At 37.7% G+C, this 24937-nt stretch overlaps 1 protein-coding gene across 1 annotated transcript in view; it reads right to left on the reverse strand.

Moving 5' to 3' along the window:
- Positions 1–24937, reverse strand: part of PRKCB (protein kinase C beta) — a 2112091-nt gene that overhangs the window by 356974 nt on the left and 1730180 nt on the right. Inside the window, exons 12-13 of the mRNA XM_044089400.1 lie at positions 21700–21762; positions 6379–6517 (exon numbers count right to left, since the gene is read on the reverse strand). Of these exons, the coding sequence (XP_043945335.1) occupies positions 6379–6517; positions 21700–21762 (202 nt within the window). The remainder of the gene's footprint in view (positions 1–6378; positions 6518–21699; positions 21763–24937) is intronic.

The following is a 24937-nucleotide window of genomic DNA, read 5'->3' on the forward strand; positions in this document are numbered from 1 at the left end:
TACCCCCTTTTCTCCGGTCACTTCCATGCCTATTCTAGTGCATTTCTTTGTACAGTGTCCCATGTTCCCAGATCACATAATCCTTTCCGGTGTCATTTACCCCCTTTTCTCTGGTTACTTCCATGCCTATTCTAGTGCATTTCTTTGTACAGTGTCCCATGTTCCCAGATCACATAATCCTTTCCAGTGTCATTTACCCCCTTTTCTCCGGTTACTTCCATGCCTATTTTAGTGCATTTCTTTGTACAGTGTCCCATGTTCCCAGATCCCATAATCCTTTCCGGTGTCTTTTACCCCCTTTTCTCTGGTCACTTCCATGCCTATTCTAGTGCATTTCTTTGTGCAGTGTCCCATGTCCCCAGATCCCATAATCCTTTCCAGTGTCATTTACCCCCTTTTCTTCGGTCACTTCCATGCCTATTCTAGTGCATTTCTTTGTACAGTGTCCCATGTTCGCAGATCCCATAATCCTTTCCGGTGTCATTTACCCCCTTTTCTCCGGTTACTTCCATGCCTAATCTCTCGGTTCTTTTGTTTCACCGCCTGTATATGAAGGAGTTGATGGAGGACATCTGCTCATTTTTTCTCTTGCACTGCCTGTCATTTCTTCTGTCATCTCTCCATGTATGTGCAAGCTGTCCAATTCCTGTTACCTTCCCTCTGCTTGGCTTTTTTCTCTGGTCCAGTTATCCTTTTAATGTTCCATTTTGCTTTTCTTCCCTCCTCCTTTGACCAGTCCAGCCTGTTTCAGCCCTTCAGGGTTCAGCATTAGATGTTTGAATCCCCTGAGACACCGGTTACACCATTTCCTCTTTAATGGCATGTTAATTAGGTGTTTGAATCCCCTGAGACACCGGTTACACCATTTCCTCTTTAATGGTATGTTAATTAGGTGTTTGAATCCCCTGAGTCACCGGTTACACCGTTTCCTCTTTAACTGTATGTTAATTAGGTGTTTGAATCCCCTGAGACACTGATTACACCATTTCCTCTTTAACGGTATGCTAATTAGATGTTTGAATCCCCTGAGACACCGGTTACACCATTTCCTCTTTAACGGTATGTTAATTAGGTGTTTGAATCCCCTGAGACACTGATTACACCATTTCCTCTTTAAAAGTATGTTAATTAGGTGTTTGAATCCCCTGAGACACCGATTACACCATTTCCTCTTTAACGGTATGTTAATTAGGTGTTTCAATCCCCTGAGACACCGGTTACACCATTTCCTCTTTAATGGTATGTTAATTAGATGTTTGAAACCCCTGAGACACCGGTTACACCATTTCCTCTTTAACGGTATGTTAGTTAGGTGTTTGAATCCCCTGATACACAGATTACACCATTTCCTCTTTAACAGTATGTTATTTTCCTTTTGCTTCTACTGAAATCTTTACTGGACTCCTCCTCTGCTGGATTTCTGCATTGACCAGCTGCTTATTGTTCTCACTGCAGTTTTGTTCTGTACTCCCTTTATATTTCCTCTACTTTCCATGTACTTTCTTCTTTTTCTGTCATTTGCTATGCCCAGGATCTTGATTACTCTGCCTATCTTGTCAACATCACTCAGTGGGCCTTTGTTTACTTTTTCTTTACCCCCCCCCGCCACGGGTGCATTTATGTCAGATGTTCTTCATGATTCATGCTATTGTACCTTCTTTCTGGCTCTTCACAAGTTTGCCTGTCAATTCATTTCTGGTGAGATATTTGAATAAATTATGTGTCTGTTGCTCCAGCTTCCAATACTCACAATCTCCATAACAAAAGCTTGTGGATGTCCCTGTGTGGAACCTATGTCTGCTTCCCTCACTGTATTATAGTTATGGGTCTATATTAGATCAGCGAATGCTTAAACAAGCAACCGCTGATTGATCGACCTTATTTAAGTGAATGTTCAAAATATCAAAGCAACAGAAACCCAAATTTTTTCCTAGGGAAAGAATTCAGTTGTCCATTTCTGTTGCTTCGGTATTTTCAGTGCTGTGGTGGAAAGTTACGGGTCGGATTCAGGTAAGTGTGCGATTGTGTGGATGTGAGTGTTAGGATGGGTTAGGTGAGTTAGGGTTAGGGATCAGGTTAGGTATGTGTGCGATTGTGTGGACATGAGAGGGCGGGTTTAGGTGAGTTAGGTTAGGGAGCGGGTGAGATGAATGTGTGATAGTGACAGACTTTAGGGTTTGGGTTAAGGTAAGTGGATAGTTAGTGGTGTGTGCATAGTTTAGTGTAGGGTTAGGTGTCGGATTTTAGGTGTATGTGTGTGGATTTCTGTTTGTTTGTTGTGCTTGTGTTGTGTGTATGTGTTTAAAAATCGCTGATCTGACAGTTCGAGATTGTAAGCTTTCACTTACATAAGGTCGATCAATCAGCGTTCGCTTTTTTAAGTGTTTGCTGATGTAATATAGACCCTGTAATTAAGATAGCAGGGGAGTTAATCCATGCAGGAGTTCCCTGGGCTTTCAGTGACCACAATAAGTCAGTCATTCATTTTTTTAGCTTACATTGTGAATTGGAATAATCCTTTACCAGTTCTACAAACATAACATTAAATGGTATCAGTTTAAATGTTGTGGTTTATCTCACCATTTCTTCTGTAAGATTATAATTGTGCAGGCCTGTACTAAAGTTGTGCAGGCCTGTACTAACATTCATTTCAGCTTTCCTTTTCTTGCACCTTCCATTCTGCCTTCTCTGTGCATTGTTTGTATTATTGGTTCTTGTAATCTGGGTAAGTGAAATCTTATTTCCAAAAATCCCACCAACATTCTTTTCTAGTTCTGTGTTGAGACTTGCTCTTTCATGTCTTTTATCCTTATGTTATTTCTTCTGGATATGTTTTCGCAGTCATCCAGTTTTCCTGTTTGTCATTCTAGCTTTTTTTCCCTATTTCTGTCAGCCTAATACTATGTTCCTGCACATTTGCTTTGCTCTGTTAGCGTTGTTCTGTCTTCTCCCAAATTTTGGATGACTTATTTTATTCACTTCTTTGTTGACTATTATTTCCCTAATTAGGCCTACACTACTGACAACTTGCCATCATATTTTGGAACAATTTACAAAGCTGTTCTTCCTGTGGAGCTGCTTCGAACTCAGCCAGCTGTTGTTCCATTTTCTCTTTGCCCTCCATTCTGTGATTTTTCATTTTCTTTTTTTCCACCTGGAACAGGCTGATTGCCTTTTTGCTGACTATATGTTCAGAGCTTTGAGCCTAAACAGTCATTTATTTAGACTCTCTGGTATCCTTTTGGAATTTTATTGTTTGCCTAACAACATGGAAAAAGAACAGCATGGTTCTAGTGTCACACATACACAGCCCTTCAGCCACCCAGAATTTACAAACTATTTGAAGTTGAAAAACAAGGACTCAAGCTGATAAATAAATAGGCTACAGTTAACAATTTATGCTGTTATTTTTCTTGAAGCTAAGCCATGTCCCCTTCATGTTTTATCTATGCTTTTGCCACTACAAAAGGTTACTTTCCACTATCACTTATTTACTTACCAGTGGCTAAACTGAAATTATGGAGATCTTTTAAGTAAAAGGAGATAAAAGCCAGTATACTTCTAGCAGATCTATAAATTATCTAACATTAAATCTTGCAAAATTTCCAAAATGCCTTGCGTACCGTTGCAACATTTATTTATTTTTACTTGTGTATGTAAAGTAGAGTTAATTATCTGAACTAATTGGGACTTTTCATAGTTTGGATAATCAAACATATAACTGAACCAGATAAAAAAACTTCTAAAATCTTGCCTTTTTTTTCCTGCATGCAGGAATACACTTTTCAACCATTCAGTGATTCCAGTGGACAATAAAGAATATTTTTCACATACAAGCTGGCTACAAGCTCAAAAAAATTGTTCAAGCAAATATGTCTAATGTTTACATATTCAGACTTTATGATTTTTCATACCCAGCAACTTTGGAAAGCTCGTTCAGATAATTAACGTTTTGGATAATTGGCATTTGGATAATCGACTCTGTATTGTACCTAACCTCCTGATCATTTCATGGTAAGTGACACTGGAGTTGGTAAGCACTGACACAAGGAAGGGGAAGTCACTCACTCATGCAAGGAGCAAGCGATGCAGACTAGTGGCATATTTGCACCCTTTGAAAGTAAAGATCTACATTGGGTTTTTGTTCTTTACTAGAAATACTATAGAGGTGGCACATAGTCTCTTCAGAAATATTTCCTTCCCACTCCATTGGGAGAGGGGTGCAGCTGAAAGGCTCATCAGATCCCCTTCCCCTACACACACACACACACACACACACACACACACACACACACACACACACACACACACACACACACACACACACACATCTTGCCTCCTAGCTGAATCTGGGTGGTTGGCATTGAATATGAATGCCACACCACTATGTAAGTGGACTAGCAAGGAGACATTTATGTTTTTTTTTCAAAGACACAAAAGCTTTAAATCAGACAGCTAATTTTAGAAGGTGTTTTGTTGCTAGCAGTTTACAGGTGTTTTACAAGCGTGAACTACAGGCATGAAATATGTTTTATACAATGTCATGCAATAAGCATATTCCTTCTACAAGGTTTTAAACTTCATTTACTTAGCTAACAACACAGTGCTTTCTTATGTCCAGATTTCACATATAAAAAGTCACTATACAGAGTCCATTTGACAGCAATATAAAACCGTTGTATAGACTCCATCTGAGTTACAATGTAGACTGTCAAGAGTAAGCATCTTTATTTATATAGTAATTCTAAAACCCTGTGACAGTATAACGCTGTTGCAATGAAATTATTTTTTAAACACACATTATTACAACATTCAGGATATAGATTCCAAATACGATTAAGAAAACCTTTAAAAATGAACAATTAGTAACTGCTGATACACTGTATAAGTAAACAGATTAACTTGAAACAACCACGGACTACTTGAAGATTAGCAAATGAAACAAAAAGGTTGACATAATTTGTCCAGGAAATACTGCAGTAAATTCAATCTCATGACATCACACAGTGCTGTGTTTGCAACATTTCAGACATTCAGTGTGAAAAACAACAGCAGATCTGACCTTTGTTACCTGAGCTAAAGACCATGAAACTTGTTTAACATAACCATAATACACATTGACAGACGGGCTAAACGAGACACTTGGCATTAACTTCCACAGGACAGGTAGCCATGGCAACAGCTGAGTCTGAGTTTGCCTTATTCTGCTTCTCATCTGTGCCACTTTGCTTCTGACATTGGCTCTGTGTATCATCGCTCATTGTTCTGTATGATACAGCTTTGTCTGGGGATGCCATTAACAGATGTTCTATTCAGATGTACATAAAAGCAGTTCTATAGAACTGACTGAAATGTAACATGGAAACTAAAACAGATAACCCCCTCACCCACAGGTCCCCACCACTATCACCAAGTATACCCTGCTGTACACACATTTTCACAACCAGCCAGCAGTATAACCAAGTATACCCTGCTGTACACACATTTTCACAACCAGCCAGCAGTATCACCAAGTATACCCTGCTGTACACACATTTTCACAACCAGCCAGCAGTATTATGGCATGGCAAGCTTGCCCTCTTTGCTGGAAGAAAGTGAGAGCATCTAGATTGTTAGGAATTCACAGCTACCTTGAACTAACTTCTCAATCATTAGTGTCACTCTCATGAAAAGAAGCATTCTCTATTACTCCTGCAACGGTATATATGAGATAGTAATTCACTTATGCAGGGTTTGATTCTGACCTCCAGTTATTGGCTAGGGTTGTAATAATCTGCAGAGTGCAGACTGATAACCTATTATTTAAGGGGAAGGGTAGCATAATGGTTAAACTCTTAACTTCAAAGATACAAGGTACAGAGTTTGAGTCTGACCTTTGGTTATTGGCTAGACTTGTAATAGTCGCCAGACTGATAGCCTAATATGAGCATATGAACCTTTTGCAGTAAAAAGTATAGTGAACAGTCTATAAGACTTTCTGTGACTTTGTATACCAGACACCTACACTTCTGTCTTACATACTGTTGACATTTCATTGCATATGCAAAATTTACTATAGCACATTACTTCATGCAGCCTGTTAATATTTAGCTGAACAAACCATACTACACATCGCCATGTCTGAATTTTCATTTCTTCTCGGTACTATACTTACTTTATTTCCTATTTGTAATCTCTCTGGTTATTAAAAAGTATGTGTGGCTGGTTAACAAAAAATAAATACACTGTCTCAGTGCTGATGGACAGTCCAAAACTGTTTTCTGGTTCACCATCTCAGCAAATACAAGCAGGTAACCATAAGTTATTAAAGGCATCTTTTTATATTGATCTAATAATTGCCTCACTATGAGCCACAAGACACAGACGCAATATTCTCACCTCAGGTGCAATGTAATCAGGTGTGCCACAGAATGTCTTGGTTGTAATAGACTCCCACATATTTTCTTTACACATGCCAAAATCTGCAATTTTTATGTGTCCTTCAGAGTCCAGCATTACATTATCCAGTTTTAAGTCTCTGTTACAAAAACAAAAAATGACAGCATAATCAGTGAGAAGTGTTACTATACATCAGACACCACTAATGTAAAGTCAACCATGTAAAATGCAGCTGCATTTCTCTAAAAAACTAACAACACAAAACTCAAGAAATACAGCCTAAGAGATTCATTCCCAGCTAGAGAGAAAACAATGCCTGATCTGGACATGGACTACTGAGAAGCTAGTTTTCAAAATATGTTTTTTGACCTTACCACGCAATTAAATGCCAGTTTTAAAGGAGAACTGCATCCAGAAAGTGACAAAATATAGATGTTTCAGCATATTTTGAACTTTCCTGCATTACTAATGTCTCTTCATCAATGTAAGTGGTTATTATTATTCTCTGTTTTATTTATTTATTTATATATGTATTCATTTATTTATTTTGTTTACTGGGGTAGTCCAACTGGACTGTGGTTGGTCCTTTTCACTGAAGGCCCAGGTAGAAGAGCTCCAGTTATGAAATAAGCACTTTTATACAACAGAAAAAAAAATGTTAATTATACATTTCCAATAGATATACAATAACTGAAAGACAGCTACACTAGAGAAAATCTACAGTCAGTAAAATCCAGAGTCATTACATATTAATACATAACAAACTGGCATACACAGTGACGTCTGAAATGTAATTTATAATTTTACATTTATGGGTAGCAGAAATATTACAGAGGAGATTAAGAAGATATGAGTATAAAGCAGGCAGAAGTTGGAGAATATATGAGTGGCATCTATATTTGTTAGCTGATATAGAGATCAAGAAAGATGCTGTTTAGTTGATGTAGGTATAAAAGATAGTAACCATCAGTAGGGATTTTGCTGGAGAAAATACAATTAGCAAAAAACAAAATTAGTAGAAAAACCCCACGGCAGAATATACAGGCACGGACCTTTATTGTTGTAAGCTGAGTTAAATTATTTTAGGTAATAACATTTTCAAAGGAAAGTTTAAATGTTAATATTTAGATATTTAAGCAAGTTTGTATATTATATACACACACATCTTGCATACATATATGAATATATTATTCATACTATGTATATTATTTATATTATTCATTATTTATTATATTTTATATTTAATTAATGTATATTCATAGTAAAACTTACAATGTGCTGTTGCTTTAAAATCCCAAGACAATTAATGGATCAATTAAGGGAGCGATTTAGTAATTAAGTATTGTGTATTTAAGTAAAGTAGGGTGGTTGTTAAAATTGTTTATGTCTGAAGAAGGTTGAGGTAATACCTTGACCGAAAGCGCTTACAACAATAAAGGTCCGTGCCTGTATATTCTGCCGTGGGGTTTTTCTACTAATTTTGTTTTTTGCTAGTTTTCGTTTGAATTTCCTGTTTTCCAAGTTTGTGATGTCGTGTGGAAATCCTACTAGCGGTCAGATCAATGGGCATGATAGGACCGAGTCTCAACCACTGTTTTCTCAGGATGTGGAAAACATTACTAATAACGCCAACAACTCCAATGGTCAGCGTATGGTACACGCTATTCATCACGAAGAGGACAACCCTGGTGATTCTTCTAGTGGTAACAGGTCTCCTATGGACTTAACAATGTTGGTCAATATGCTTTTGACCAAGGTCGACAAACTTACGCAACAAGTGAATGAATGCGTAACCAGGAATCAATCTCCTGTTCCGTTGGTGGTGCCTGGGACCAGTTTCTGTGCTACGCTAAATAGCACGTCAACGGCATCTATTCCGCCAGCACAAAGGGTTACAGAAAACCATACGAATGAAGCACAAGTAACCGTCAATTCCAGTAATCAAAGTTCTAACATTCTTCGAGATAGCACAACGAACATTGTGAGAAACAATTCAAGCTTAGTGCAGAATGGGGCGAGTGATTCTGCCTTAATACCCTCAGTTACGAATTTTCTTGCCAAGAGAGATTTTTTCACGGGCTCACTTACTAACAACAATAATGGCCCGGGGACCAACCAAGAAACATCGGTGAGTTCAAATTCTACTACCATTTTTCTGGATAAACTTAATATGTTTGATAGTAAACTTTATCGCTGTAGGAAACTGCAGCTAGAGGTGTCGTACCTCAAAGAATGTATAAGCTTAAAGATTGTTCCTAAAGGGTTACGCCAATGGCGTTACCCTGCTGGACTGATTAATAATTCAGTGTTTCATCAAGAGCTTTTAGTCCTGTTTGATAAACAGGCTACAGAATTTTGAATTCCTTATTAATTTCTATAATGTGGAAGTGGACATGCTGTTGCAGGAGTTAACTGAGTTGGAATCTTTCTTACAAAATCATTCCGAGTTTATCAGATACAGATATGATTACACCAGAATCTTGACAAGCATTGAAGCAGCAATCAATAAATTAGTTATTAACAAGCAACGTAAAATTGATAGAGATATAAAAGACTATAACAATCATAAAGCGTACCCCCCCCTCCCCCTTTAGGACAATCCAGGTTGGGAGAAGTAGGGGCGAATGGTAACACAGACCCTTTACCACAGCCGATCCAACGTGTTCCCAATGAGGTTGACACGGAACCTATTAGGAGGAGTGAGCGTATCAGGAACCAAGGCACCCATACAAACAATAACAATGGAGGTTTGAACAACCATAACCAGAGCGAAGGGGGAAACACTGTTAATGACAACAACCAGGGTTTTCACAGGAGGCGAGATGCCTCACCTCCTGGCACGAGCAACAACAACAACAATTCCACAACCAATTACAGGGGGAGATCGTAGAGAAAGAAGAAGGGGAACCAATGGAGGAGATAGAGAGCAGTGAAAATAGTGGTCCTACTATCCTCACCAGTCAAAGAGGGGACTTTAAAATCTACAATTACACTGTTATTACAATTGAACAAAATCTTATTGATTTTTTTCTCTAAAGGTCTTACATTTGTTCCAGACAGAAAATGTAATGTTGTTAACACAATTGTAGATTTGAAATTATATGTGCGTAAATTGAACTTGGCATTCAGATTTGGTAATACCCCTTCTCTCTTGAATACTCATAGAGTTTCTAGCGTTTTCAATCCCCCATTGCATAATACCTTAAGTATTTTTGAAAAGGTTTGTGAGATTGATTTAAGAACGTTGCTTTCTTGCCACAGTTTTCCCAAAAGCAGCAAAGTAAATATTACTAGAGAAGAGCTAGCATTTATTTCCCTTCGCAATGAATGTAACATAAGGGTCATGGCACCTGATAAGGGGGGCGGATTAGTCTTCATGGATGAATACTTTTACAATGGAAAGGTATTAGAACACTTGGAATCTGATAGTTATTCAAATTCTAGCCTTAATGAGATTAATATGGCTTACAAAAAGATCAAAGGTATCTTGGAGGATCTTTTCATCCAAGGGACTATAGATTCTGAAATGTTACAGTATTTGGACATGTTAGCACCTAAGATTCCCACCATGTTTGGCATGCCAAAAATTCACAAAAACTTGGTTAATCCCCCTTTCAGGCCTATAGTCGATGGAAGGGGTTCGATTACGTATGCATGTGCCAAACTGGTAGACAGTATGCTTAAACCTTTATTAAAAGGTGAGTCTCAAATCTGCAAGGACTCTTGGGCTTTTTTACAGTGTATTGATAAATTGGTGTATAATCCGGACCTTAAATTTTTAGTAGTTGACATTAAGGATTTATACACCGTTATCCCACAACAACTAGGGATTGAATGGACAAGGGAGTTCATGCTGAGTAAAAAAGCATCCAATGATCAAATGAATTTAGTTGAAACACTACTCGAGATTGTCCTATTAAACAACTTTGTGACATTTAAGGGACAGTTCTATTTACAAAAGACTGGGATAGCCATGGGGTCTCCCTGTGGATGCAGTTTCTCAAATAGTGTGTTGGCATACTGGGAGCGTAATTATTTGTTCCAAGATGTGTTATATCAAGAAAATGTTACCTGGTATAACAGATACCAGGATGACATGTTCTTCCTTTGGAAAGGACCATTAGAACTGATCCCCCAATTTATAGAAAGCATCTCAAATATGATAAGTTTTCTCCAATTTACTTACACCATAGGAGAAAACGAAATCAATTTTTTGGATGTTAAACTAAGTAAGAACAGTGCCAACAACAGATTTAAATCTGAAATTTATAGAAAACCAACACATTCGAATTCCCTTCTCCACTTCTCAAGTGGACATCCATTCCACCAAAAAAGAAGTGTGATGAAGGGACAATTCGTGAGGGCAGCAAGAATGACATCTGACCATCAGGATTTTGTAAAAGAATGTGATACTTTGAGCTTGAAGTTTACCATCAGAGGTTATCCAAAGGCCCTTGTTGAGGAAATAAGGAATGAGGTTGTGCTTAAAAGAGAAGGTGGCTATTTTAAGCCACTTTTAGGAGGTGGCACCATGCACAACGCTTTAAAACCATCAACTGAGACCACACCTCAAATTAATTTCATTTTTACATATTCCATTGATTTTAACATAATAAGAAGTATTATTAATAAGAACTGGAATATCATATTAGAAGACAATATGTTAGCTAAAACACTAGGTATTAAGCCAAAATTTGTCTATCGGAGGGGGACCAACTTAAAACAACTAGTGGAAAAATCTAGTAATAAATCTTCAACCTCCAAAATTGGTATGGCTAAATGTGGAATGTGTCCACAATGTAAACACATTCTTCCAGGAAAAGAAGTACATATTAATGGGAATAATTATAAAATCAATGGTAAGTTTAACTGTGAAAGTAAAAATGTGGTCTATGCGGCTCTTTGTGTAGAATGTTTATCATTCTACATAGGTAAGACTGAGCGTGCATTTAAGAAAAGGGTGTATAAACATCTTTATGCTATAGGGAAGAAAGATCTAAACAATGCACTAGCTAGGCACATAAGTGAACATCCTACGCACCATTTTGTATTTACTGTCATTCAACAAGTTAAGATTGATGTTAGGGGGGCCCATGGCAATTATGGCTTGAAGAACAAGAATTGTTGTGGCAAATTAGAACATTAGCCCAAATTCCCCCAGGTTTAAATGAGTATGCATCAATCAAATGTATTTTAAAACTGAGGGCATTAAGGAGATAATAAGGTTATTGGTGGCTGTGTATCGTACTGCACTGTTTATAAATATTGTTTATAAACTTTGTACAAATTCTTTTATAGCATTTAAACATTTGGTATACTTTTTATGTATTAAGTTTTTGATTTTAATTATATATACATAGAATGTTTTTATACAACAAAATGCATATAGGAGATGTTTTGGATGTTAAAACATAGGTTTATTTATTTACTTATTTATTTTTATGAAATCTATTGTTACACACACATATATATATGTATGTGTATATACATACATGTATACATATGTATATAAGTATATATATATAATTTGTATAGATATGTATAGGATTAAGAGATTTTAATAATTGGAGTTGTTGGAGAAATTTGCAGAATTGAGGGTGTTGTGCATTGATACTATATTTATATTTTTGTTTTGATTTGAGTTAAATTATTTTAGGTAATAACATTTTCAAAGGAAAGTTTAAATGTTAATATTTAGATATTTAAGCAAGTTTGTATATTATATACACACACATCTTGCATACATATATGAATATATTATTCATACTATGTATATTATTTATATTATTCATTATTTATTTTATTTTATATTTAATTAATGTATATTCATAGTAAAACTTACAATGTGCTGTTGCTTTAAAATCCCAAGACAATTAATGGATCAATTAAGGGAGCGATTTAGTAATTAAGTATTGTGTATTTAAGTAAAGTAGGGTGGTTGTTAAAATTGTTTATGTCTGAAGAAGGTTGAGGTAATACCTTGACCGAAAGCGCTTACAACAATAAAGGTCCGTGCCTGTATATTCTGCCGTGGGGTTTTTCTACTGATTTTGTTTTTTGCTAGTTTTCATTTGAATTTCCTGTTTTCCAAGTTGGAGAAAATACAATTGTCAAAGGGGGGTTAACAGACTCAGTATAAGCGGTAGTAAGGGCAAAGGGGTACAAGACAGTATGATATTTATTCTGAGAATTTGCTTTCTTGAAGTATATGCAGTTAATGCAGGTGTGTAAGGACTGATGGTCTAGTCAGGAGAGGTGCAAGAGCAGAGCCAAGTGCTTTTAAAGTGCTGTTTTAGCAGGTTTTTATTCTGGATAGGTTAGTTTATTGGCAGATGTTGGTAGGCACAGAATTCTAGATTTTGGAGACTTAATTTCAGTATAGGGCAGATGAGCAAAGTTATGGGTTTTACTTCCTCTTCATAGGGACTTGTCCGTGGAATGGCATGATTGTGTAGAGCTATAAGGTTCTGCTATGAATTGCACTTGAGGACAATTTTGTGGTTGTTTTAAAGCTGGTCACTGGTGAGATTTTGCAGCTTGGTTAGTTGCAAATGTTGCCATCTTGTTAGAGCACTAGACAGTTTTTGTTAGTAAGAATTGCTGTATGTTGGTGTAGGTAGGGCAGTAAATGTTAGTGAAAGTAGGAGATATACAGAAGATATTGTTTCTTGACATTGCTGGTTTAAAAGTACTTGCTATAACATCGGAGTAAACTTTTTCTGTGGGGTTTCCTGACAGCTTGGTATATTTGAATATCAAACTTTACAGCATTATCTATAATGACACCGAGTAGTTTTGTACAGACCAAAATTTGAATAGGGATTTTGTTTAATGAGATGATGGAAGTTATTTTTGTACAGGATGCAGACTTTGGTGTGAAAAGTAATAACATGGTTTTCTTACTTTTCTTAACACTGAGCATGAGGTAGAATCGTTAAACCAGGTTTTTGTAGAAGAATAAGTTTTTTGGGTCTTTTCCTGAATTTCTAGGATGGTCTTAGCTGTGGTTATGAGTGAAGCATCAGCAAACTGAATGACGGTTATGTCATTAGTAACAGTGTGGCAGTCATTAATAAAAAGGGTATGGGGCCCAAGACTGAGCCTTGTGGCACTTGGACTGAGATGGTCAAGAATGGTGATTACTGTTTTTCCCATTTTACTGCCTGTAGCTGTGGGACCAGGAGAGGGTGGGGGTGTCATAGCCTAGTCAAGATAGTCTATGGAGAAAAATCTGATATGATATGGAGTCATATAACTTTGATTAGTCAAGTAAAAGAGAGGAAATAAAGTTTCCAGAGTCCTTGTGAAGGATGACAGAGAGAGAGAGAGTGTGGACGTTTAAGCAAGCCTAACTATCGGAAGTTGATATGGTGGATGAAATTAAGGAGAGCTGTGATGTGGCCTGAAGCTGTGCTGTGCTGAAGACAGAAGGTTGTTATCTATTAAGTATTTCAAGAAGTTGGGACTGTATACACTTTCTAAGGATTTTTGATAGCGCAGAATGAATAGTTATAGGGCAGTAATCATAGAATTCAGTAGAGACTCTTCCTTTGTGCAAGGGAATAATTGGTGACTTTTTCCATATAATGGGAACATAGTTTATTTGGACAGACCTATTTATGAAGATAGAGACAGGGTGTGATAAAGGGTTGGCAGTGTTTTTCTGAATTTATCTTTTTAAATTGAGCTAAGTTGTGGACCATGTCATAGTGATGAGTTTTAAGATAGATTGGGACATGCTCACTCACAGAGCTTGGGAGGATACCCGACAAGATAATTTTAATTGGGTCAGATGTGAGTAACCATCTCCCAAACTCATTGCCTCTTTAGTCAGATAGAGCAGGCATTCCAATAGTATCTGGTTGGAGAGGAGATGAGTTGTGAAGTTGTATAGATTTATGAAAAAGATGGGGTTATGGGTGTATAAAGACGGTCAGTGAATAGTTATATCACCTATGGTGGCATGGGCTGATATTGGTGGATAGCCTAGACAGAAAGTCTCACTAAAGTTCAATTTTTGTTTCTAGTGGGAATGTAAATACTGATGAGACAGATATTTTTGTGAACTGATTTCCAACAGGAAAAGGAATATTTCTGCACTGTTGAAGGAGGGTGGGCAGACTGGGTCTGGTGAGAGTGCCAGTGAGTTATTGTATATAACTGCTATGCCCCCTGCTTTTTCATGTTATCGGTCTAGTCTCAAAATGTTACAGCTGGGGGGGGGGGGGTATTTAATTATTCCTAATGTTGGAATTTAGCCAAATTTCAGTTAAAACTTAAATACTGGAGATGCCGAATGTAATGCAAGCATGTTGTCTGTAAATCTGATTGCATATGTTTTAGCAGTTCATACAATGAAGAAGAACAGGGATTTGTTTGAATAAGAGCTATTCATTTGACAGTAAATAGTGTTGTGGTGATTGAGGTGGGAAAGTGGCAGGATGAGTAGAGATTCCTATGCTTGGCTGGATATCACCATATGGGGGTGTCAATGGTTTGGCAGAGTTGGGTAAGGGATGAGATATCTGGGTTTGTATCTGTGCTTAAAACCAAAGTTTGATAAGTTGGGGTTATGTAGTTTATAGCAGCTTTTCTGTCAGATGATACAAGAGTGTGGAAATGGCCAAGAGGACATGATATGAAGAATGCGGTTTGTTTAGGAGTAGAGGTCCCTAGTGTGTACATTATGGATTGCAGGGTGGGGGATATTTGTTTTGTGTAAGAAGGAGTGGTAGGAGGTACAGTGAGAAAAAGACAGGGCTAACACAGAGAGGATGATGCTATTGAGCAGGATGGTTATTTGTAGTAAAGAGTACAGACTAGACAGATATAAGAGAGTGGAGGTAGTTTCTATGGAAAAGCCGTGAATGTATCAGCACAGGACCGAAGTATAGAAGAAGACAGCTTTCTCAGAAGTTAAAGTAAGATTATGATGTCAACAGAGAAGTTAAGGGTATACAGGAGCTGTGCCTGAGGGTTTGAGGTGCAGTGATATAACAGAGGAAGTATCTTCTTCTTCTTTCGGCTTTTCCCGGTTAGGAGTTGCCACAGCGGGTCACCTGTCCGCTCATGATTGGCAGTGGAATTTTATGGTGTCGAGTTGCCAGCCCGGCGCCAACCTTCCACAGAAGGCACACACATGCACACACTCACCCCAGGGCCAATTTAGAGTGTCCAATCCACCTACAGCATGTCTTTGGGATGTGGGAGGAAAATGGAGCACCGGGAGGAAACCCACGTGACCACAGGAAGTATAATGAAGTAAATTTAGAAATGGCTTTGTATTAGATATAAAAATGTGCAAATCAGGGGAACTAGAGTGAATGGTTCAAGAAAGATAGTGTTTGAGAGAGGTGGGAGGGGTTTTGGTGAGGGAAGGAACAAAGGGGAAATAATTTTGCAAAATGGACTTTCCTGATGGTTGTGATGGGAAAAGTGATTTGGCAGTGATGGTACTGGTTGTTAGATATGCAGGGATATGATGGCTTAAAGGAAAAAGAGATTGATTTATAGAGGCTAATTAATTCTATTTTGATTAGTTGTGAGGCAATTATCAGAGTTGACAATGAAGATTATATTAGTCTAGTGCATGGCAGCGAATGGGGTGTTTTGTCTACCTCAAAAATATATTGGGGGAGAGGCCCAAGGTGAATGTAGCACTGCAACACTCACTATCCAGAAACAACCCAAGATCTGGTAAGCACTGGTCCTCTTTACAATGTGCAGGTAAGAGCTTAGATTTTGCTCCAAGTATAAGTTGCCTGTTCATTAGTTATCAGTAAATCATCTTCAGTGCATTGAAAAAAGGCAAAAAGAAAGAAAAAACAATATAAATTGAACAGAGATGTTTATACAGAAAATTAATGCAGTAGCTGCAAACAGAAATTTAGGAAGTACAGGCTGCCAGGTAGAGAAGGGTGTATATCAATAATTACAAATGGGAAGGGGGAGGAAATCTTATGCTGAAGAGGGATAGTGCAGGTGATCTTTGATTCCAGTAAAGGAAGAGCTAATAAGAGACCCCTATGCACAGGGCAAGCAGGGACAGATATTAATCTTTTACACTCACTTTTATGAACAGAGAGTGAATGAGCTAACAGAAATGAAAAAAGTATATTCCCTTTACACTGAGCTAATACTTAGGTCAGTACGATACTGCAGATTTGTGTGATTTAGTTGCTTTTGCTTTGATAAATTTGTTACTGAATATTTGTCTTACAGACCCTTGTAACTCTGTACAGTTTTTGAGGGGGCAGTCCATGACTATATTGAGAATATTTAGGTCAGTAACATTGTGGAGAGTTGCTTGATTTATCTGTTTTTGCTCTGATAAACCTGATAATAAAGCAGTTGCTGCTCTGTAGAGTCTTGTGTGTGTGTGTGGGGGGGCGGGGGGGTACAGTGGCTGACAGTGAACAGTTGGGGGGGGTTAAACACTCTGACATACTGCAAAATATCATAAACAGGGCCTGCCATGCTACATTAATTTGTTTTGCAGTCAATTCTTTTGCTTCCCTGATGTCATTTTAAAGGGAGAGAAATGCCCATGATGAGGGTGTGATGAAAGGAAACACTGCCAGCCCAGCTATCTGGAATTTTGTACAATAATTATATGTCACTTGTGAATATCAACATGATTCATACAAGATGCTTTTGTTACAAATGTATTAGAACTGTACGTCATGTATATACCTAACTTGTTTGTATAGACGTCTGCTGAAAAATGTTTTTGTAAAGTGCATACACAATGTGTTCTACTGGAACAGAACAGAAATATATATGCACTATTGTACCTGTTTGAATGTATATAATTTAACAGCGAAAAGTGGAACACAGGAGGTTAACTTCAGTCCAGCAAAACTTCTGAAAAATAGCTGAAATTAAATTACTTTATGGCCATGGAATAAAAAATGATATCTTTCAATTTCAATGCAGCAAGGAGACATAACGTCTAAAACTAGGGAACTTTCTGTACTGTCTTGGAAGTGTTTTATTGTTTTATGACTTCCAGCATCTGCCAAAGATCTGAGGAAAAGCCCTTGTCTATGCATTTTTACAAGCAGATGGTAAATGCTACCAGCTGCCATCAATGGTTGTTTTGGGCCTGGGGAAAAAAAGTTAGATGGCAAGAAATAATGTCATTCTTCAAGCTAGCCCTGCAGTAATATCTGATATTAATTTAAGAAGTCCCCTACAGAGACACAGTATTCTGTATTCTGTCTTTGACCTGACAACAGCTAGAAGATCCATTCACCACATCTGCCTTGCTCTATCAGTAAGTTCTTAGGTTACAGTAATTCTCTTAGATAGCCAGGAATATAGTAAAGCTTAGTTTAGATATTTTCTTTATTTATTTGAGATTGTCCTGCAATGTTGTTTTAAATATTTCCTGTGATTTTGAACTCTGATGTCACTATAAATATATACTGGGTATTTTCTTGTTCTTTTATTATTTATTATTAAATATATTTAAACCTTTCATTGTGGCTGATCTGTCTAGAGATATTTAAGTAGTTGCATATTTATCTGGCGACACTGTGTGGGCCACTCCTAACAGCCTTGCTCTATGTCAAACTACCATCTGAGATCCCAACTCTACGGCTGCACCAGTGGGGAGTCTTACTGGGGATCTGGAGAAATAGGGAGAAACCATCCCTGGACTGACTGTGGTCTCCGTGTTCTCTTAAGGGAAATTGTGCTTGATGCAGAGGGCTGCATCTACAAATACTGTGTGTGTACTTGTCATCCTCTGAATGTATATCCCCCACTGGTGCCAGTGATGAGGATTGAGGCTCCTTGACTACTGGTCCAGTGGTGGGTCATCACACACAGGGGATCATTTAGTGTAGTTCTCTCTCTCTGCTTCTTTCTCCATCTGATTACAACAGTACTACTACAGTCTACTTTTGTCTGTCAGCATCAGTCAGTATTTTTCATTATTTTCCTTCATTTGATTCTATTACTGGCCATCTCTGGTATAACATCTAATGAATATTTGAAAGACAAGAGTTGAAAAAATAGCTGACTTAGTTGCTATTTTCAGATTAGTAAACGTAGTTAAGTGTACAAAGTATGAGGAATCTGACCCCTGCATACCTCTCAACTCAGGGATATCTCTGATTTTGACTCAAAATTTAGTTCTGCCCTTTTAACCTCTCATAAAACTGAAGATTTTTGGAGAAAATGTGGTGAATTACACTTAATAAATAATAACAATAATTAGAATTATAGACTTCTTTTACTTCAATGTTTAAGTCTCTTATTCTGTTAGTGTCTCAAATTAATAGTACTAATATTTTAAAAGTGTCCCTGATTGTCCTTGATTATTTCTGTATTTGTCCCTGACTGGATGACAGCAATGCCTGAGATTATTAGGCAGTACTTAACCTGGGCCAGTTTGTGACGCATTCATATTTTAAAACTGTAGCTAGAATTAGTCTTTGATATGAATCATCCCTCTCCCAACACACTAACTTGTCTAAACCAAACACTGTGTACAATGCAAAAATCCTGTAATAAAGCACCAGAAGAAGTTAACATGCACATTTACAAAAAATACAGTAAAGAAAATTGCAAAATCAAATACTGACAGAAAATCAGGACAGTAAGATGAAAACTCTTTCTTTGTGGCACTCTTAGAGTTTTATTAAAAGAAAGACATCTGCTTTGTGATAGCAATAAATAAATAAATACATAAATAAACAAACTAATGTGTGTGTGTAGTTTTCTTCCTCGTTTGTATCTGAAAACTAAACTTAGAAATTGCTTTTGTTCCGGCTCAGCTGTTGTTCCACGCTATACTATTTATCTGGAGTGTGATGTTAGCAATTTGTGACGGATAAGGCATATTTAAATACCAATGTTTAAGAACCATTGTTTTCTTAATGGCTGTGGAGCTGGATAAGAGTGACCTAACTGAATTACTCTGTCCCTTCTAGCCTTCATGAATTAACAGCTGAAGAGACAAACACATGAAAGGAAATGTGGGATTTCAAAAAAAGGCAAACAGAAACAAGTTAAGGCATAAAACAAATGGAATAATTATTAAATTGTACTTTTTCTGTACGTGGAATGTTTAGTGCTGGATTAGAGGGAAGAAAGATCACTTTCTGGAAAGATAAACTTGACATTTGAGTGGAGTTCTCCTTTAAATATCAGCAGACTGGTCTGCAGCTATCACCAAGCTGTTAAAACTTGCAGTTACAGTAAATATTTGGTTTGAAAAGTTAAGGAAAACATGGGATATCTTCCCAACTGAAACAGCAAAAGGTTGTGCTAAAGAGCATTCCAGGTTACATTTGTCATGCTGTTTGCTAGAGATGGTGAAATGAGGGGCACAGTGGGAAGCACAGAGTACAGAAACAGGACCATAATACTGAAATGTTCAGCAGGTGTCCAGTGATGAGGGGTAAATTATATTTCCCATCAAAAGTGAACAACTGCTTTCTAAAATCAGCTGTAATAAAATAGAGATATACTTACTCATGTTGTCTTGTATATTACTCAAAACATTTCACAGTATGTAAAGTGGTTTTCAACAGCCGGCATGACAAGTGTAGCATCCAGCAGGTCATTGCTATCAGAAATCTCTCAGTATTTCTGGATAAAAAATCACTATTTTTGTCCTGTTGTACTTTTACAGTGTCATAGTCATAAAGGTTTATCAAAACAGAACAAAGTTCTCCAACCAATTTGCCAGATGTGAGTTGAGCTGCTTAGCAAACATGGGATTTGGAAACTGATTAAATGCTCTAGTACAAGGATTTCAAACTCAGATAATCACTAATGCTGAATGAGGACAAGCAATCTCAGGCAAGAGAAACAATCTTCAAAGGGGAAAAATGCAAGCAGTGTAGCTACAAGAGTAGTGCAGTCACTTCCCTCATCTATAACTTTTCTGGTTTGAGAGCTTCTTGAGGTCGAGGAACATGACCTTGAGAACTCTGCTCTAGCAAACTTGCATGAATTGACTAACGAAACAGATGGATCAAATGCAGATAAGTGCTCTACGGTACATACGGTGACCAAACAGTTAGGTAATTACAGTCTGCTTTGCTCAAGAAGCACTGCACCCTTTTGTATGCTGCAGATTCCCTAAGTGAAAACTTTTGAATGTGGATAGGAACTAGAATACACTATGCAGACAAGGAGGGAACATGCAAACTCCACCCAGAAAACAACTGCAGGTTAAGACCAACCCCCTGAACCTGAAACTGTGGGGCATACCTTTTCACCACTCCACCATTGTGTTGACCACTCCACCATGACAATCGGGTAAAGATGTCCTCTCTACATAAAACAGTGGTGATTCAATCATGCAAGGAATAGTAGACTTGCTGAAGAGAAAGGTCTGGCAACAGAGGACACACAGTCCATATTAGTGGGAAAGTAAATGATATGTCCCATGCTGAAAAATACAGAACCCTTTATCTTTGTTCTAGCTACACAACATGGAACATTCTGGAAAGGATGCATAGTCAGAAATGCCACACTTGGCCAGTACATGAGTATCCATAGATACACAGAGTCATAGGTATGTACTAGGCTAATGATCACAAGGGCCTTTTTAAGCTTAGCTATGCATCCCTAATCTCTGACAAGTTCTAGTACTTTAGATAAGAGTATACAGGGGCTTGGAAGATAAAACATTTACAAGCAGAGGCCTAGGAGATGAAACATTCACAGGCTGCCTGTGTCCATTAGAGAGACAGGTGTCAAACCAGAAATGAATTTTCTGTTCTCCACCCAATTGTCCAAGTTACACTTGAACTGCATTACGGAAGACCTCGTCTTCACATACACGGGAAGCTTATTCCAGAGAAGGGGTAGTCTCTGGTATAGCCAGAGAACAACGGTATTTGGTGGGTTAGGATCATCTTTCCATGTACATTATTTCAGTGTCAGTAAAGTATGTTGGTTAACTGCTGTATGATGGTTAATCTTACACAAAAACTTCTACTAGATATTTTATATAGCTCTGTCCAAACAACATAAAATGCAACCCAACAAAACTGCATCCTGGATCCTCTGACCCAGTCATGGGAACCTGAACAGCAACAGATATTTGAGGATTTCATGCTTGCTAGCCTCATTTCAAAGGTACCTTACTTACTTCACAGGTCATCATCATTTAGAAACCTGTATTACACAGTTAGCTGAGGTTGCTGTTTTCTCTGTTGATCCAACATCAGAACATAACACATTCATCCAGGGCAAACTGACTGCAGCAACAATGGCAATCAATCAGTATCATGTCAGTGAATAAGCAAATTATGTGTCAACACAAACGTTTACGAATAACAAACGGTCCACCTCACTTACCGATAAATTATGCCCTTGTTGTGCAAAAAGAACAATCCAATCGCAATCTCTGCTGCATAGAACCTGAATGGGAGACATCAATAATTAATAAGCTGACATCTTAACGAATACTTATGCAGACAAAAGCAGAGACTTCCAGCACTTAGGAAACGATTTAGGCCGAAGCCTCATTTTTTGTCTTGTTTATATTCCTCTAACATACCTAATCTTTTGTCACACACTAGAAAAGCACTGTACAAAAAGTTCAGAAACTGAGCAGATGAATGGCCCTTTAATAGTACTGTAGTCTAGAATAAATACTGAGAATGCAACATATTTTATGAACTGTGCACAATTTGTTGAAAATTAAAATGCATACATTTACAAAAATGAATACACTCTTGACTCTTGAACTTTTCTTCTTTTTTACCTGTTCTGTGACTATTTACATTGTTTTTTGTTGAGCATTGTTAATACATCACTATTTAACAACTGAAAATGGTAGTATCCTAACAATACTTTGTTCTTCCTTTTTGTGGGGAGGGATGTAGCACAATGAATGCTGGTAGTTCCTGCAAAGCAATATCTAATTAAACCCTGGTGATATGTGTTGGTGTCTCAACTTTCAAATCTCTCTAGTTTTACAGAACATGCATAGTCTTGCCTCATATTTTGCCCTTTCCCTCATAAAAGTTTTCATTTTCTAGTAAATCACTTAAGGATGGCAATCAGTCCATAATCCCACATATTAGAATTTCACACTTCTTGTTCTTTAGAAAATGAATGCAGTTTGAAAACCTTTATTAGCTTTCTAAATGAAATGGAGTTACACATAAAGCCTTCCCCTGATTTTAGGCATTTGATTCCCCTTTATTTTTGGCACTGTCTCCAATTCTTGAACAAAGAAGTTGAGATATATGGTTGCAGTTAAAAATCCCTGTTAATTTCCAGCTTCAGAAGGATAACATTCCAAGATATATCCATTCACTGAGAGGATGAATCTTGGCAAACCAAACATTGTTCATTTGTAATATGGAAAGACAGGATGACTGTCCAAGCTATATCATGTATTTGGATGACAGGATGTCAGCACTGCTGGTCTTGTCTAGTTATATCTGGAAAACATAGACAGCTGATATATAGTGTTACGTTACCTTATAACTTGGAAATTAAGGATACTGCTGTGCAAATCAGCACAAATCTATCGATCGATCCATCTATCTGTCATTAAGACTTGAATGCAAGCACTGGATCTCCCAGCAGTCAATTTAACTCAAAACTCAAGTACACAATAAAATCACTGCACCAGTACAGCACACACTATTCGTTACTCTGTAAACTCATAATTATTTGTGGTACAGAACACTATATATTGAAATTTATTGCATTCTCTTGATGCCAGAATAAGGCAAAACATGAATCTAGTTTGCCTTTAAGGACTTTTATTATGCTGCCTTCCCTCCGTCCCTCTTCTCCACGTTGCTCTTTTTTTCTGTCTCCCAAGGTTTGCTGAATGCCTCCACCACACTATGCCCAAATTTAACTGGTAAATATAGAAACCTAGCTTTCACATCAGCTACTTTAAGCACGGTGTCATATGGAATATTAGTCTGTGTGTTCAATGATCCTGGAGCAAAGGAATGACATGTCTGTACAGCTGCATAGTAGCAAGCTGTGGCATATGTGGAGGTTTGCTACAGCATCATGTACCACAAGCATCTTTATATGCTCTTATAGGAGTTATTTCCATTCTGACTCAGGAGCATACCATGCCACCTGTCCTCAGCATGTCACGTCCAACATCTAGGTGAGACAGGTAACCATTAAGAACACTCCTGCATGGACTTAAGTCCCAAATGGGATTGTGATGGAGGACACCTGAGAAAGTACAATTTGGTACAGAATGTATCATAACAGTAGATGTCCGAGCAGGATCATTGTTGCAGTCATCATAAACTGGACTTCTTATATATGTAGTGTCTGGATGTGCATTCAGTCTGCAGAGATGTGCACTTTCTGACACCACCCTCCCAGGGGCATTTTCAAGCTCCTAGTATAAAAGTGGCATCTTTAGATTTTTCTTGCCCTCCTGAGCTTGGAAGAAAAATGTCTAAAAAGAGACCAGTTATGCTCCAGTCTTTGGAGGCTGTAGGAGAAAGTCTGTGGTGGGGTTCCTGAGGCTGAGAAAAAGAGAATGTATGTGTATGTGTGTGTGTGTGTGTATGTGTGTGTGTGTGTGTGTGTGTGTACATACATATCACTGCTGCCCCATAATGTATGTGTATGTGTGTGTGTGTATACATACATATCACTGCTGCCCCATAATGTATGTGTATGTGTGTGTGTGTATACATACATATCACTGCTGCCCCATAATGTATGTGTGTGTGTGTGTGTGTGTGTGTGTACATACATATCACTGCTGCCCCATAATGTATGTGTATGTGTGTGTGTGTATACATACATATCACTGCTGCCCCATAATGTATGTGTATGTGTGTGTGTGTATACATACATATCACTGCTGCCCCATAATGTATGTGTGTGTGTGTGTGTGTGTGTACATACATATCACTGCTGCCCCATAATGTAGTTTTGGCCTCCATTCCTCCCTTTGTCATTGGGCTCTCACATTCTCTTTTGTATAATGTGCTTTATCTTTTGGATGTTTAGTTATCCTTTGCAACCAGTAGTAAGGCTATTTCTCAGTAGAGTAATTCCTGCTGTACTAGGGATTAGGGGAGGGTTTGAATAATTGCCTAACTGACCCCATAGCCTTCTGCTTATTCTCAAATTTCTTAAAATAATCTTGGCATGGGACCCCAGAGATCAACAGCTTCTATAAAGGAGCATTACAGATCTGTGCAGACTTGTTATGGCAAGTTTAAGGCCTTAACCAAGCATGACTATTTATAACAATCATTTCAGCAGCTCCTAATGCTGTAGCCACAGCATCAGATCCACACTGGATAGCAGGCCTGCCCACTTATATGGCAGTGTTTACATTGGTCAAAAGAGAAACATTCAGACTTTCATCTTTGACTCCCCTATAAGTCAAGTATAGTATCCCAGGTCACATCTGATGAACGAAAAACACAAAATATGTGTCTTTCCATCTAACGATATCTGTTACTATCTATCTATAGGGAGAAAAAGGTACTGATAGCTACACAATTTAACTACACACACACACACACACATATACTAAAACAAAAAAATGAACAGAAGTAGAGAAAAATAAACTAAATAGACTTCCATA

This window comes from Protopterus annectens, chromosome 12.part0, assembly GCF_019279795.1.
Source record: "Protopterus annectens isolate FY-2018-M chromosome 12.part0, PAN1.0, whole genome shotgun sequence".
Lineage (NCBI taxonomy): Eukaryota > Metazoa > Chordata > Ceratodontiformes > Protopteridae > Protopterus > Protopterus annectens.